Genomic DNA, 16,349 nt, shown 5'->3' on the forward strand with positions numbered 1-16,349 from the left:
GAAAGTTCCAGGAATTTACAATCTAATCAGAAGGATGAAAAGTCGCCCTGTGTAGGAGAAAGCATTGGCTTAGGGGATGTGAGCTCTCATCTTGCTTCTATCTTGAATTTTGTAACCTCAGATGAATCACCAGAACTCACCAAACCTTAGTTGCCTTGGTTATAAATTCCAGTGATTATAAAATAATATCTTAGATCCCTCTGTTTCTTTAGTTTTATGTTGAAGGAACATGGAAATGAAATTTTTGTATGAAATAGAAATGATTAAAAATTAATGCAGGGTAAATTTTAGTCATTAAGTATTGAAGTTATTCAGTTAATGGAGGCATCATATATAAATGTTGATGCTGAAATATTACTAACCCTGATCCTAACCAGACTGACTAGTAGACAGCAGTATGTATATTTACTCATATATATATTATACATTTACACAGACACATATATATACATATATATGTTCTAAAATCCTGTATCACACAAATGCACTGCAAAACTAAAGTAAATTAAATACTTTAGGATTTAAAACTGTATTTATTATGACTGTTTTTAAAAGGAAAGGCTGCAAAGTAGAGAATTCAAAAAAGCTATGTAAAAATCTATTTACCTTGGTACAAGTAATCTGTTCATACAATCTTTAGTGATTTTCAGACAATGCAAATAAAACTTAAATATCTTGATTTAAACTGCATGAAATATTTATTACATAACTTTCACATCACTGGGCTGACAGGGGTAACAACAAAGCTGCCAAATATTCTCTTATATTAGAAAAATGTGGAACTTATAGTGAATTTTGTTTCATAAAATAACTCCCATAAATCCAGAGTAATATTTCAGCATCAAAATGTTGATCATTAAGGCAGGGGTGAACAATGAATTACTAGGTATTTTATTCTGACATACCATCATGTTAATAAAATCATCATAAAAATATAAATCCTGGCTATTGTGTAAATCGTACAGTGAGAGTGGATTTGTAGGGAAGTCTCAAGATAAGATATTTAGGAAAATCTGTTCTTAAAGTTTTATAAATTTCAAGAAAATTGAAATCTTCCAAATTAAACCAATATATATTTACAGACATTAAGTTTGAAAATTATTGCTCACAAAAGTTTATTTTTCCATTTTATAAAAACTTATTGCCACTTAAAACTGCATCATTATTAATGTAATAACAAAGAGCTATATTAGCCACTAAAGACTGAAGGTACTCATCTCAATCATTTGCAGCTTGCAAGTTTAGCACTGCTTCCTTTGAATTTAATAATGTTAACTCTGAAAATAAACTAATACAACCATAATATTCAATTGCCAGTAATACCTACCTAGATGGATTTTATGAGGATTAAAGGAAATAGCATATGTAAAAGCATTTATCACACTGCTTAATGAAAGGTTGTTTATCTCTTAAAATGCCAAGTTTTTCTTCACTTTTTTAATAATACATAAGTCTCAGTAGATAAAAATGGATTATGAGAGAGATTCCAATTTTCACTTATTGTTAGCGTATTAGGGTAGACTAACTGCTATAACAAAAAACCCCAAAATTTCAGTAACTTAAAACGATAAAATCCGATTTCTCACTCACACTAGTCCAATATGGGTGTTTCTGATTGGTTCTCCTCCAAGCAGCAGCTTGGGAACCCAGACTGCCTCCACGGTGGAGCACCATCTTCCTCCATACCCTGGGAGTCTGCTTTCTTCAGGCAGCTGACAGAAGAAGAAAATAGAGAATAATGCCACACAGAGTTTTATGGGCCAGGCCTGGAAAAATTTAATATCACTCTGGCCTTCATTCCTTTGGCCCACACTCAGCCATAATTTACTGCAAGGGAGTCTGGAAAATGCCCACCATGTACCCAGGAGGTAAAGTTTCAAAAAAGAAAGTGAAATATAATATTGGACACCCTAATTCTAAATTCTATAAAAGTAAAAAGCTGTACATCCTTAGAAAAATCACTTAAGCCTCTCCAAACCTCAATGAATTGGGCTGGAAAATTCCTAAGTTTCCTTCCAGATCTAATCTTCTAAGTAAATCAATTTACTGCAATTATGGCCAACCCTAATATTGAGAGGAATAATTTGATAATAATCTATAATAATTTGATCACATTTTCTAATTAGAAGTGATAGGATTTCCACTTACTGAACCACTATCACCAAGCACATAGTTAAAAAGTTACAATTTGTCCAAGTCCTTGAGCAAAAAAATAGAAAAAAAAATTACATAATCCTATCACCCTGAAAATGTTTGAGGTTTATAGTTTCTGCCAGCTTTATTCTGGCCACCTTGAGTGCTCTTAAAAATTTAGCAGGAAGAATCAACCCTCTTGAGTTTAGACCAGGGAGATGAATTCTCTTTCTTTTTTGCTAGTCATCTGTTTCCCTCTGCTTTTATTGCTTTTCCTTTACTCCTGATGGAGTATCTCTCCTCCTTTCTCTCCTATGGTCTCTCTTGTTGTACAATTATCCTGAGCAAGTTGATTTCTAAGGTAACAAGCGGTTCTTTTTACTTAGCTAAAGTACAAAGAGAAATTATTATAAGTTACTGTTTGTAGAGAAAATGAGCTGCCCACATACACTCTTGGCTTATGTAACTATAATATAAGCTTTAAAACTTGATAAATGTGAGAGTAACAATAGAGAGTTATTAGAACTCCCAGATGTAAACACTTAATTTTAAAGCTTATTTTTGAGTAGCAGCAGAGAAAGCATAATTAACAGCAACGTACATTTAACAACAGGGCACATGGACTGATTGTTTTTCCCATTTTCTGCACACATGCAACATTTACTGACATCAGAAAAATTCACACATTGTAAAAGAATAATTCAATTGCAGGATATTTATGTCAAATTAAGAAGTATCATTTGAAATGCACCTCCATTTTTAGTACAGCTTATTTTTTACAACCGGCAATTCCTCATCTGATCTCTTCCTTTATTTTCAAAATCAAGCAAAATATTTGACTGATCATAAAAACAAATTAATATCTGTATTTTATGTTTTAATGTCTATAACTATTTCAAAATATTCTAGTTTTATAAAATCCTTAAGTATAATTTTTTATTAAGTATAATTTTTTAATTTTCATGTATTAAATTCTTTATGAAGTATAAGTCCAACTCTAAATTACCCAATGACTACCATCACAAAATGAAAATCTGATATTTTGGTGTCTAAACCACAATAGTCAAAAAATCTCACTATTTAAATAAGATACAGAGGCTAAATTTTTTTCTAGATTGCTTCACTAATGAGTTATTCAATAACGTACCAACAATGCTAAATATGTATATACACATATGATATTACTTTATTCCTTTACAACAGCAATGTGAGACAGTTTGAAGCCTCAAGATTGTCTGTCTCTAGAAGAACAAAACATATTAGTCCATTAAAACGCTGCAAGGTTGTTTCAGGATCTGGTGCAAGGGTAATCTGTATTCTCATTTCTACTCTACTTTGCAATATTCTTTCCTGGGGCTATAATAATTTCCTTTCAGAAAGCATCTCCATGGAGAATTCAATTTTTATTTGTAAATTACATACTCACTGTATTCTCTCACCCAGTTCCTTACCCATCTTCAGGATGGAGAGCAGAAGCCAGGAGGGAACCCATCTCCATTGGTTCTCAGCAGGGGGAGAGGGAGGCCACTCTCCAACACGTGCCCTCCTGAATGAAGGCCCGAATGCAGTGCCTTGAGCATTAAGCCAAGAATACAGATCCTTCAACGAGCAGATCAAGCTGCCACATGAAAACCACACTTCTGCCACTTGTAAAAAAGCTGGTGTAGGCTCTTGGGCACAAGTCTTACCATCCCCACTGTGAGATGGCTTAGCAAAGATACCCTGCCAGCAGTCACTTAGGCTGCCAACAGTTGGAAAAGAAATAGGGTAGAAAGAGCATTTTCTTCTATCCTGGCCTGACTAGGATACTGCTCACGTCTTTCTGGAAGCAAACCGGAGGACTAGATACCTTCACTAAATTTTTTGGTACAGAATTTAAAGCAAAATACCCTCCACCAAGATATTCAGAGAGACCATCAGAAAAGCTGCTTATGTGTTAGGAACTAGTATGGGCTGAATCGTATCCCCCAAGAATTCATATGTTGAATCCTGCTCCCCAGTGCTGCAGAACGAGATTGTATTTGGAGGCAGAATATTTAAAGAGGTAATTAAGTTAAAATGAAGTATTCAGGGTGGGCTCGAATCCAATACGACTGTGTCCTTATAAGAAGAGGAGATTTGGACACACACACACACACACACACACACACAGAGGAATGACCATGTGAAGAGAGAAGGTGGCCATCTACAAGCCAAGGAGAGACGCCTTCAGAAAAAAACCACTCTTGCTGACACCTCCACCTTGGACTTCTAGTCTCCAGAACTGTGAGAAAAATTTCTGCTGTTTAAGCCACCCAGTCTGTGGTACCTTATTACGGCAGCCCTAGTAAACTAATACAGGAACTAACAGCGGCTGAGAACTGAGGTCTGGAACAGCCTTCCAGTTTCGCACAGCTCTCCACGCACGTAGGTGTGACTGCGCAGTTGCTTAGTCTGGACAGGGCACCCCAGGATGGGTTCCAGCAGTGATCATGTATGTAAGCGCCAAGCTGGAGAAACTATTTCTCCTTCTCAATATGAAGGATCGTTACTTTTGCTGGAGTACCTGTTGCCTAAACACCTTGTTTGAGTTCTTAATCCTCAACTCTGAATTCTAGACTTGTTACCTGTATTATCCTGGATAGGCTTCCAAAGTTGGCATCCAGGCCTTGTCAGGTACTCACACAATCCATCACTAGCTCCGTCTGAGTGCTGGCTCTGGGTTTGGCCTCACAACTCTATTCTTTATTCCTCTTTCATTTCCTTAAATTTGGAAATGACAGTGTGATAGGCACTGTCATTCTGAAATTTGCTGAATTCCATTCAAAACTTTACCCACCATAAATTTCTATGTAATTTTTTAAAGCTAGTCTCAGAGAAAGGAGGACACTTTGCATCCAGGAAATCCTTGCAAAGCTGCTCTTTTTACAAACAATGTAGATGATTATAGAGGTCATTTGAAGTCACTGAGGAATGGAGTAGGCAGTAAACAAGTTCCATTAGAATTCTCACTTTAAAATCAACTCCATATTGCTTTTAATGTCAATAAAAACCTTATTTATAAAATAGCATACTGGTAATAATATAAATTGTTGTTTGTCAAATGGGTTTTTCTCTGCTGGAAAGTTTATATCTATTATTTCTCCTTATTGGTTGTTGGCACCCTTGGTTGTCAGGAAAAGTCTTATTCTCATAAATAAATATGATTTTTTTAATAATATGCTTTTGTGCCATTTTACAAAAAGTGAGATAACTATAGACACCTCCACTTTTTATTTAACATTTCAAGCCTTGTTAGAAGAAAAGTTGTAAGAAAGGAATAAATTCCTTTTAAAACTTCACATAACTTTTTTTTGGGGTCTGTTACAAATAGTAAGGACCTATTTAAAACAGGAAGCTCAGGGTGATGGCAAGACTTTATCAAGAATGCTACATGAGCAAAAATAATTTAAAGAAATTCTTAAATAGCCAAATCTATCTTAAATGCCTCTTGTGATCTGGAGGGAAGGGAAGCTTTGCTGGGAGGAATTTGAGAAAGGTTTCTCTATTTCAAAAGTCTTTCCAAGGCATTGTAAGAAGAAAAAAAAGGTTTTCTATCTAGTTTGCCATATTATTTATAGAAAATACTTAGATCTATTTCATTTAGTCTTTTAAGAAAATCTCTCTTTGTACAAATTGCTCACCAATGTCTGTTCAAGAGTAAGTTAATTATAATGTTAGATTTAAGAATTTGACTTTTAAGTGAGGAGGGTGGGGCAAGATGGCTGACTAGAGACATCGATTGCCAGATAGTCTCAGAAAGAAGGAAAAGTTTTAGATGAAAAGAAAATAGGTCAGATGTAATTCTGAGGGATAAGTGCCAGAACCTACCAGAGATTCCATGGGAAGAAGTTGTAGAGCAGAACAGGAAGGAGCAAGATGTCAGCAGAGATCAACCCCTCGAGAATTGAAGCTCCATGGAAAGGATAGGTGGGGTTTTGTTTCTCCTGCTTCACACCTGTGGCAGACTGCAGGCTTCCAAGCTGCTAGAGAGCTTCTCTGCCCTCGCAAACCCAAAAGCGGCTGCTGCCATTGAACTGGGAGCTTCTTGAAAACAGAGCACCAGACTGCCAACCCCCTCGGGGTCACTCCCTCTCACCACAGACCCAAGCCAAGACAGTGAGCGCCATACTGCTTCTCCACCCATTGTGCACCTTTGTCCTCCCCAGGGAGCTTCAGCCCTTCAGTTTTCATGTCACTGGTCCCCACACAAACATTTCCCAACTCCTGCCCAGCCTGCACTGGCCATGGTGGGGGCCAGTGGGTCCCAGGGGAACTATGTGATTCTCAGAGCTTGGACGTTCAGAGTGGGGTGCCTTGCAGGAACAGGGACAAAGAGGACCAGAATGACAGCTCTCCTCTATTCAGACCCTTCTCCTCCTCCCTTCTCCAGCCCCCTGCTGCCAAGTGGTAGTTCCCATGTGAGTTGGCACAGGTGCCCCAAATATGATTGAACTAGGACACTCAGGACTGGCTGCTTCCCTTCTGTTAGTGTGCCTACAAAACTGAGGCTTCCATACAGAGTGGGGCTCATGCCTTTCCTCTTAAAGACCCCACAATGGACCAAGGGGTGCTAGGAATATGAACTCCCTGCCTGCCGGCCCTCCCTGGTTCTGCTTGCCAGGCTGCTCCAGCAGAGCAGGCCATACCTTGAAGTGGAGGGACATTAAGCCTGTTGAAGCAATCCGTGGATAACTCAGGACCAGCATGCTTCTCCCTGGCATGGTCAGGGATTAAACTTGGTGGACCAGGGGACAGGCCAGCAGGGTGGATCGTATACCCCCCAGACTAGATTGTGTTGCTCAGGGGCATGAAGGGGAGATTTATGAACTAATCCTGGGAGGCCCACATGGGCAGAACTAAAAGGAGAATGCAGTGAGGGTCCACAGCACACTTGTGAAGCACCTCTCCCTGCTGACAGGAAAGTGTCACTTTCAGTCTGGGGCAGGATCCTGGGCTGGGAAGCTCCCAGCCTGTGGCACCATTGCTGGTGAGCTCACCTGGTTTGGGCTGCTTCTTGTAACCAGGCACTGGAAGGAGATACATGGGGCAAGGGAAGAGAGAGAACAGCAAAACCCACTCCTGCCACAAGACTGTGAATCCCAGATGGCCTCTGCCCAACAAGCAGACTGGCTACATGGCGCTGCTTCAGCCCTTCCCTGGTGGCTTTCCCCAGTGGCCTGGGAGCTGACCCTTGACCTCTGCTGAGATAGCTTTTGTGCTTGCCTTTAAGGAGCCTGAGGGCAGGCTCACCTGACCCAGCCCCACCCAGCCTCACTCCTCCACCCACCTCAGCTGTGGTGGAGAAAAAGGAGTCTGCTGGGAGCTCTAGGATCCCACCCACCACCTGGGGCATCCAAGTTCTTTTCCTGATCAAATAGAGCCAGTCAACAGGTCCCAAAAAACACCACTGCAGCAGGTTTCTATCTGCAACTGCCACCTACTGGCAGAGAGGACTACTAGTACAGCACTTTACGGCTTCTACTGACTTAATCATACAGGGTGTGGCTGATTCTTACCCACAAGCACCCCCTACTGTCTCAGAGATTAAACTGGGTGCCCCAATATATTTTTCACTGTTAAGAAGACCACAGGGTTGGAGAAAGAGAAAGGATTTCAAAGACCTCCCTCTCCCCTTGTCAACAAGAGACATGAATTCTGCCCACACACATAGTACACCACTGGTACAGCCTACAAATAATTAGCAACAGAGAAAACCACCACACTAAGGATATTTATAACCAAGGTGTTCATTCAGGACCTAGACTCCCATCAAAGTACTCACAAGCAAAGCCAAAGGTCATTAGCCAACATATGCTACAGAGAGGTACTGTATGGAGGGAAAAAGCCCCATCCAAACAAAAGAAAATCCAAAAACCAGAAGCAAAAACAGCTCACAGCAGCTCACAGCAGCTCCAGATGAGAAGGAATCAGTGCAAGAACTACAGAAGTATAAAAACTCAAGAGTGAAAGGACACCCTCAAAGGAGCATATCAGCTCTCTAACAATGTATCCCAACCAAAATGAAAATACTGGAATGACATATAAAGAATACCAAATATGGATCATAAGGAAGCTCAATGAGATCCAAGAGAAAATGGAAAACCAATGCAAAGAAACCATAAAAACAATTCAGGAAGTTAATAAAAAATTTACTAAACAGATTATATATATATAAAACCAAATAGATCTTCTGGAAATGAGAAAAAATCATTTAGGGAAATATAAAACTCAGTGGGAATTTTTAATAATAGACTCAGCCAAGCAGAAGAAAGAATATCAGAGCTTAAAGACAACTTTTTTTAATTAACCCAATGAGTAAAAAATAAACAAAGACTCAAGAGGAACAAAGTCTACAAGAAATATGAGATTATGTAAAATGGCCAAATATAAGAATCATAGGCATCCATGAGGATAACGAAGCAAAAGCAAAAGTTCTGGAAAACCTATTTGAAGAATAATGGGGGAAAACTTTCATGGTCTTGCTAGAGATTTAGACATCCACATACAAGAATCTCAACAAACAGCTGGGAGATTCATTTCAAAAAGGGCATCACCAAAGCATGAAGTCATCAGACTGGACAAAGTCAACACAAAGGAGGAACTTCTACAAGTTGTGAGGCAAAAATATCAAGTAACTTACAAAGCAAAATCCACCAGAGTAATAGCAGACTCCACAAGAGAAATCTTACAAGCCAAAAAGGAATGGAGTCCTGTTATTAGTTTCCCTAAACATAATAACTGCCAGGCAAGAATTTTGAATACTGCAAAATTAAGTTTTATAAATGATGAAGAAAATAATGTCTTTCTCAGACAAGCAAACACTAAAGGGAATTTGTCACTACTACACCTCCATTACAAGAAATGCTCAAAAGTGCATTACACATGCGATAGCACAATAGATACCCACCAGTGTAAAAATACCCAAAAGTGTTAGCTCACAGCTCTTATAAATAATAGTACAAGAGGAAAAACAACATATTTAGGTCATTAAATATGAAATGTCCAATTTTGAAACAAAAGTGTAGTTTATTATATCTCAAACAAGAAAGAGTACAGTTAATCAAAGTATGTGCCTAAACTATTGACATGGTTTTGCCATCTTAACAGTAGCTTGTTTACGCCACCAGTGAAGAATCCTGGAGAGCGACTGGCAATGAAATTGTGAAAGGTGTTTTCCACAGCTTGTTGAGAATTGAATATTTTTTCTTGCAAGAAGTGGTCCAAAGCCTAGGAGAAGTGGTAGTCAGTTGGTGCAAGGTTTGGTGAAAACAGCGGATGACAGAGAATCCCCAAGTCCAGCTTTTGTAGTTTGAGCAACATTGTTTGTCCAATATGTGGTTGAGCATTGTCTTTCAAGAAGATTGTCCTGTCTCTATTAATGAATCTTGGCTGCTTAATCACAAACAGCCTCATCATTTTGCCCAGTTGGTTGCATTAGACATCCACTGTAATCAATTAACCAGGTTTCATGAAGCTGTAGTAGATAATACCAGTGCTGGACCTCCAAACAGACACCATTAGCTTTTTGTGATGAATATTTGGTTTTGACCCATGTTTTAGCACTTCATCATTATCCAACCATTGTGCCAAATGCTTGTGACTGTCAAAAGGAATCCATTTTTCATCACATGTAACAATATGGTGTAGAAATGGTTCACCCTTTTGTTGTGACAGAAAAGAATGACAAGCTTCCAGATGATTTCTCTTCTGACACTCATTTAATTCATGCAGAACCCATCTATCCAGCTTCTTTACCTTGTTCATTTGTATCAAATGGTCCAATATTGGTGGAATAGTAACATCAAACCTTGCTGCTAATTCACATGTAGGTTGAGATGGATTCATTTCCACTATAGCTTTGAGCTTATCATTATCCACCTTGGTCTCAGGTCACCCACATGGCTCATTTTCAAGATTAAAATCACCAGAATGGAACTTCTCAAACTATTAATGTACTATACATTCATTAGCCACATCCTTTCCAAACACTTTGTTGATATTTTGAGCTGTCTGTGCTGCATTGGTTCCATAATCAAAATAACATAAATTTTTGACCTATCCATGGTTTGACAAAAATTGATTTAAAAAAATTTTTTTAAAGATAATCACAAGCCAAAACATGCATTTGAAAGACTGAGAATGTACCTTCACAATAAAAATAAAACAAGAAGTGTCAAAATTAAATGTCAGCGATATCAACTGTCAATACTTAAGGAAATCAGACATTTCATATTTAATAGCCAAAGGTATCATCCAACATGTTGAACAGAACAGCATCCCACATATTAATATTAACACTCAATGTGAACAGTCTGAATGCCCCACTTAAAAGACATAGACTGGCTGAATGGTTGAAAACACAACCCAAGTATTTGCTGTCTCTAAGAAATACATCTAAACCACAAGAACTCATACAGACTCAAAGTAATGGGATGGAAAAAATATTCCATACAAATGGAACCAAAAGCGAGCAGCTGTAGCCATTCTCATATCAGATAAAATTGACTTCAAATTAACAGTGGTTAAAAAAGACAAATATGATCATTATATAATTGTAAAGGGAGCAATTAAACAAGAAATAACAATCCTAAATATATATGCACCCAAGACAGCCACTCCCAGACTCATAAAGCAAATTCTTCTAGATCTAAGCAAAGAAATAAACAATAGCATCTTAATTGCCAGAGACTTGAACACTCCACTGACAGAACTGAACAGATCATCAAAGCACAAAATGAATAAAGACACGATGGACTTGAACAGGACTCTAAAATAAATGAATCTAACAGATATTTACAGAACATTCTACTGAAAAACTACTGAATATACATTTTTCTCATCAGCACATGGGACATTTTCCAAGATCGATCATATCTTAAGCCACAAAACAAGTCTCAGCAAATTCAAAAAAATCAAAATCATACCATATATCTTCTCAGAGCACACTGGAATAAAACTAGAAATCAATTCCAAGAGAAACACTCAAATCTTCGCAAAGTCATGGAAATTAAACAATCTACTGTTGAATGATCCTTGAGTTAATGATGAAATTAAGATGGAAATCAAAAGATTACTCAAGTGGAATGACAAAGGGGACACAAGCTTTCAAAAATCTGTGGGATACAGTAAATGAAGCCCTAAGGGCACAGTTCATAGACTTAAATGCCTACATCCAAAAGACAGAAAGATCTATAAATTAGCAACCTAATGTCACATCTCAAGGAACTAGAAAAAGAACAAACCAAACCCAATCCACTAGAAGAAAAGGAATAACAATGCTTAAAGCAGAACTAAATGAAATGGAAACCAAAACAATAAAAAAATACAAAGGATCAATGAAAAAAGAAAGTTCCTTCAAGAGATACACAAAACTGATAGACCACGAGCCAGATTATCCCAAAATACAAGAGAAAAGATTCAAATAACTTCAATCAGAATTTAAAAAGGAGGCATTATAACTGATATTGCAAAATACAAAATATTATCCATGAATACTATGAAAACTTCCACATAAACAAACTAGAAAAACTAGAGAAAATGGATAAATTCTTGGAAACACACTACCTCCCAAGCCTGAATCAGGAAGAAATAGAATTCCTGAACTGACCAATAATAAGCAGTGAGACTGAAGCAGTAATAAAATCATCTCCCAAAAAACAAAACAAAACAAAAGCCCTGCACCATACTGATTCACAGCTAAATTCTACTGGACCTACCATGAAGAACCTATTCCATAACATCAAGTAGGAGGGAATCCTCCCTAACTCATTCTGTGGAGCCAGTACCCTGATACCAAAGCCAGGAAAGGACACAACAACAAAAAAGAAAACTACAGACCAATATCCTTTATTAATATGGATGCAAAAGTCCTCAACAAAATACTAGCAAACTGAATTTAACACACTTCAAAAAGATAATCCACCATGATCAAGTGGATTTGATCCCAGGAATGCAAGGATGGTTTAACATATGCAAATCAATAAATGTGATTCACCACATAAACAGGAACAAAAACAATAACCATATGATCACCTCAACAGATACAGAAAGAACATTTGACAAAATCCAGCACACTGTCATGGTAAAAACAAAAACCCCTCAAAAAATGAGGCATAGAAGAAACATAACTCAAAATTATAAAGCTATATATGACAAACCAACAGCCAACATTACACTGAATGGGGAAAAGTTGAAAGCATTCCTCCTCAGAACTGGCACAAGACAGGGTGGCCACTGTCAGTCACCCTTCTATTCAACACAGTATTGAAAGTCCTAGCCAGAGCAATCAGGCAAGAGGAAGAAATAAAGGGTATCCAAATTGGGTAAGAGGACCTAAAACTATCCCTGTTAGCTAACAATATGATCTTATATCTAGAAAACTCTAAGGACTCCACCAAAATATTCCTGGAATTGATAAACAAATTCAGCAAAGTTTCAGGTTACAAAATCAATGTGCACAAATTAGTAGCATTTCTATATACTAATAACAGACAAGTGAAGAGTCAAACCAAGGACTCAATACCATTCACAATAGCTACGAAGAAAATATAATACCTGGGAATATAGTTAACCAAGGAGATGAAAGATCTCTACAAGGAGAACTATAAAATATTGATGAAAGGAATCATATATAACACAAAGAAATAGAAAAACATCCCATGCTCATGGATTGAAAGAATCAACATTGTTAAAATTTCCATACCATCCAGAGTGATTTACAGATTCAATGTAATCCCCATGAAAATGCCAGCATCATATTTCACAGATCTAGAAAAAATAATACTATGCTTCATTTAAAACCAAAAAAGAGCCTGAATAGCCAAAGTAATTTTACGCAGGAAGAACAAATCTGGAGGCTTCACATTACCTGACTTCAAATTATACCACAAAGCTATAGTAATCAAAATAGCATGGTACTGATATAAAAATAGAGACATAGACCAATGGAACAGAACAGAGAACCCAGAAATAAAACCATCAGCCTACAACCAACTGATCTTTGATGAAGAAGATAACAACATACAGTGGGGAAAGGAAGCCCTATTCAATAAATGGTGCCGGGAATATTGCATAGCCATATGCAGAAGAATGAAACAGGACCCCTATCTCTAGCCATATACAAAAATTAATTCAAGATGGATTAAAGACTTAAATATAAGACATGAAACTATAAAAGTTCTAGAAGAAAACATAGGAAAAACTCTTCTAGACATTGTCCTAGGCAAAGAATTTATGACTAAGACCCCAAAGGCAAACAGCAACAACAAAAACAAATAAATGGGACTTAATTAAATTAAAAAGTTTCTGCACAGCAAGGGAAATAATCAACAGAGTGAATAGACAACATATAGAATGGCAGGAAATATTTGCAAACCATACATCTGACAAAGGACTAATATCCAGAATCTACAAAGAAACAAATCAGCAAGAAAAAAACAGACAACCCCATCAAAAGGTGGGCAAAAGATGTGAACAATAGTTTTTCAACAGATGATAGTCAAATGGCCAAAAAACATATGAAAATTGTTCAACATCACTAATCATCAGGGAAAATGAATTATAACTACAATGAGATACTACCTTACCCCTATCAGAATGGCTATTATTAAAAAGTCAAAAAACAATAGATGCTGGTGTGGATGCAGAGAGAAAGGAACACTTATATGCTATTGGTGGGACTGTAAATTAGTACAGCCTCTATGGAAACAGTATGGAGATTCCTCAAAGAAATAAATGTAGAGCTACAATTCGATCCAGCAATCCCACTGCTGGGTATCTACCAAAAGGAAATGAAGTCATTCTGTCAAAAAGACACCTGCACTCGAATGTTTATCACAGCACAATTCACAATTGCAGAGGTGTGTAATCAACCTATCTGCCCATCGATACATGAGTGGATAAAGAAAATATGGTATGTGTATCTATACACACACACGCACACACACCATGGAGTATTATACTACTCAGCCATCAAAAGGAGTGAAATAATATCATTTGCAGCAAAATGGATGGAACTGGAGACCATTATCCTAACAAGTATATCAGGGATGGAAAAGCAAACACTGTATGTTCTCACTAATAAGTGGGAGCTAATAGATGAGTATACACAGGCACAAAGTGAGATAAAGGACATGAGAAACCAAGAAATGGAGGTTGGGAGTGGAATAAAAACTTACCTATTGGGTACAATGAGCACTATCCTGGTGATGGGCACACCAAAAGCTCTGAGTTAAGCTTTATGCTAGGTATCCAAGTCAGAAGAACATTTGTATCCCCTTAATTAATATTTTGCAATTTAAAAAATAATAAAAATTTTAAAAAGAATTTGACTTTTAAAATCTAGTAAAAAAAATGAGACCTTAGAAAATAGAATTTTTATTTTTATCTTAAAACAAGCTCAGTTTAGAGGTGCCTGTTTACAAACTTTCTTCATTTAATTGGTTTTCTTAATGTGAAATAGTATTTCCAGAACTAATTAAAATTTCGTTCTAATGAATATTCAAGACCAAAATATGTTATCTTCACAGTACAGTATATAGATTTTTAAATCATCCATAAAGGTAATTATATTTTTTACATTCTTAAAAAGTCATACATTGTTATTGATGCCAAATGGGTTGTTTCCTCTCAGGCCATGATTGAAGAAGCCATCACCAGAGCTGAATCTTTCTCAGTTATGTACACACCATTTGCAACAAAAATAAGAGCTGATAAAATAGAAAAAGTAAAAGAAGTTTTCACAAAAACTCATCCTGCGTATGTGGAGTACATCTACACAGGTACGGTTTAATATCTTCAAGTGATCAGCTGATACTTTATTTCCATTAAAATAAATATAAGGACTTTCTGGTTTATTTATTGTTTCTGTTTTAGAAGTATGCTGTTTTAATTTGATGAGTTGAAATTGGGAAGTTATTTGTAAGGTTTAAAGTACGGCTAGCCTTACAGGTCTAGCACAATATTTCTTGTACCTTCTTGTTTCTATATTTTAAGAGGGAGTAAAACCTAGAAACTCTGAGGCTTAAAAACATGAAGGAATGACCTTTGGTAAAATGTTGCCTTGCCCCATATCTTTCATCAGTAAACTAGGTGATTATAGTGTTTTCCTGATGATGGATTTTTTTCTCAATACCTTCTATTTCTACCTTCCTTCCACTATCTGACACCCCAAATCTCCCTCTTTCCTTATGTTCTTGAATTACTGGTATCTAAATGAAATCTAGATAGCCAAGGGTCCCATAGAGGAGATGACACTGGTATTATCCTTCTTTCCTCTTTTTGTCTTTGGAAGTCATTTGCTTTTATTCATTCATTCAAAAAATATGTTTTACTATCTACTATATATCAAGTGTTATTTTGGATTAAGAGGAGAATTTTTGTTGTTAGGAGCCACTCAACAGTGACTACCATGTTAAGCAAAATTTCTAAATTCACACACTTGATATCAGACCCTCCTATTAAGTCCCCTTCATTGCTTTTTTGGAACTTTGGGAAAGAGGCACTGGTTTATAAAATTAATAATGTACTCCATTATCGATCACTTTGAAAGTACCAAATACTCTACATTCATTATTTCTTATTCTTCTCATAATTAAGAAGTATGGTGATTACCATTTAGGAACAAGAAAACAGTAACCAGAGAAGATAAATACCTTTCCCCAAAATGCACAGCAAATCAGTGGTGGCAGGATTTGAATTCATGAACTTGCCATTGAGCTACACTATTTCCATGTGACAGAAGCATTATACTTAGGTCCTATGGATTCCTTATTTTTCTCCACAATGCCTCAAGCTCTTCAGAGGAAAGATATTAAGTAAATCCAGCTAGTGATGATCAAATAGTAAATCCCCAAGGGACAATGGAAATTTGAAGGCAGAGAAAGGGAGAAGAAAGAACAATACATACTATAATGATCATTCATGATGATTTACTTACTTTGAGCATGTCATAAGAAAGTAGGTAAAAATATCTCAGAACTCACACATTTTGCTAATTGTTATAAATTATTCATTATTTTTATGGATATTTAAGGGTATGTTTTTGGAGGGTGGCACTTGTAGCATGTAAAAGTCATACATATCTATTTAACATCATGGAAAAATGAGTCAGATTCAGCAACTTCCATTGCTGCTCTCAGACCCATTGGTAATGAAGAGAGAGTTATTGAGGAGATCACCAGTTTGCCAATTCTTCT

At 36.9% G+C, this 16,349-nt stretch overlaps 1 protein-coding gene across 1 annotated transcript in view; it reads left to right on the plus strand.

Annotated features, from left to right (window-relative positions):
- The window catches only part of SPATA16 (spermatogenesis associated 16), a 214,621-nt gene that overhangs the window by 138,196 nt on the left and 60,076 nt on the right, over positions 1–16,349 (plus strand). Inside the window, exon 5 of the mRNA XM_069472925.1 lies at positions 14,786–14,933. Within this exon, the coding sequence (XP_069329026.1) occupies positions 14,786–14,933 (148 nt within the window). The remainder of the gene's footprint in view (positions 1–14,785; positions 14,934–16,349) is intronic.

Source organism: Eulemur rufifrons, chromosome 7 (genome assembly GCF_041146395.1).
Source record: "Eulemur rufifrons isolate Redbay chromosome 7, OSU_ERuf_1, whole genome shotgun sequence".
Taxonomy (NCBI): domain Eukaryota; kingdom Metazoa; phylum Chordata; class Mammalia; order Primates; family Lemuridae; genus Eulemur; species Eulemur rufifrons.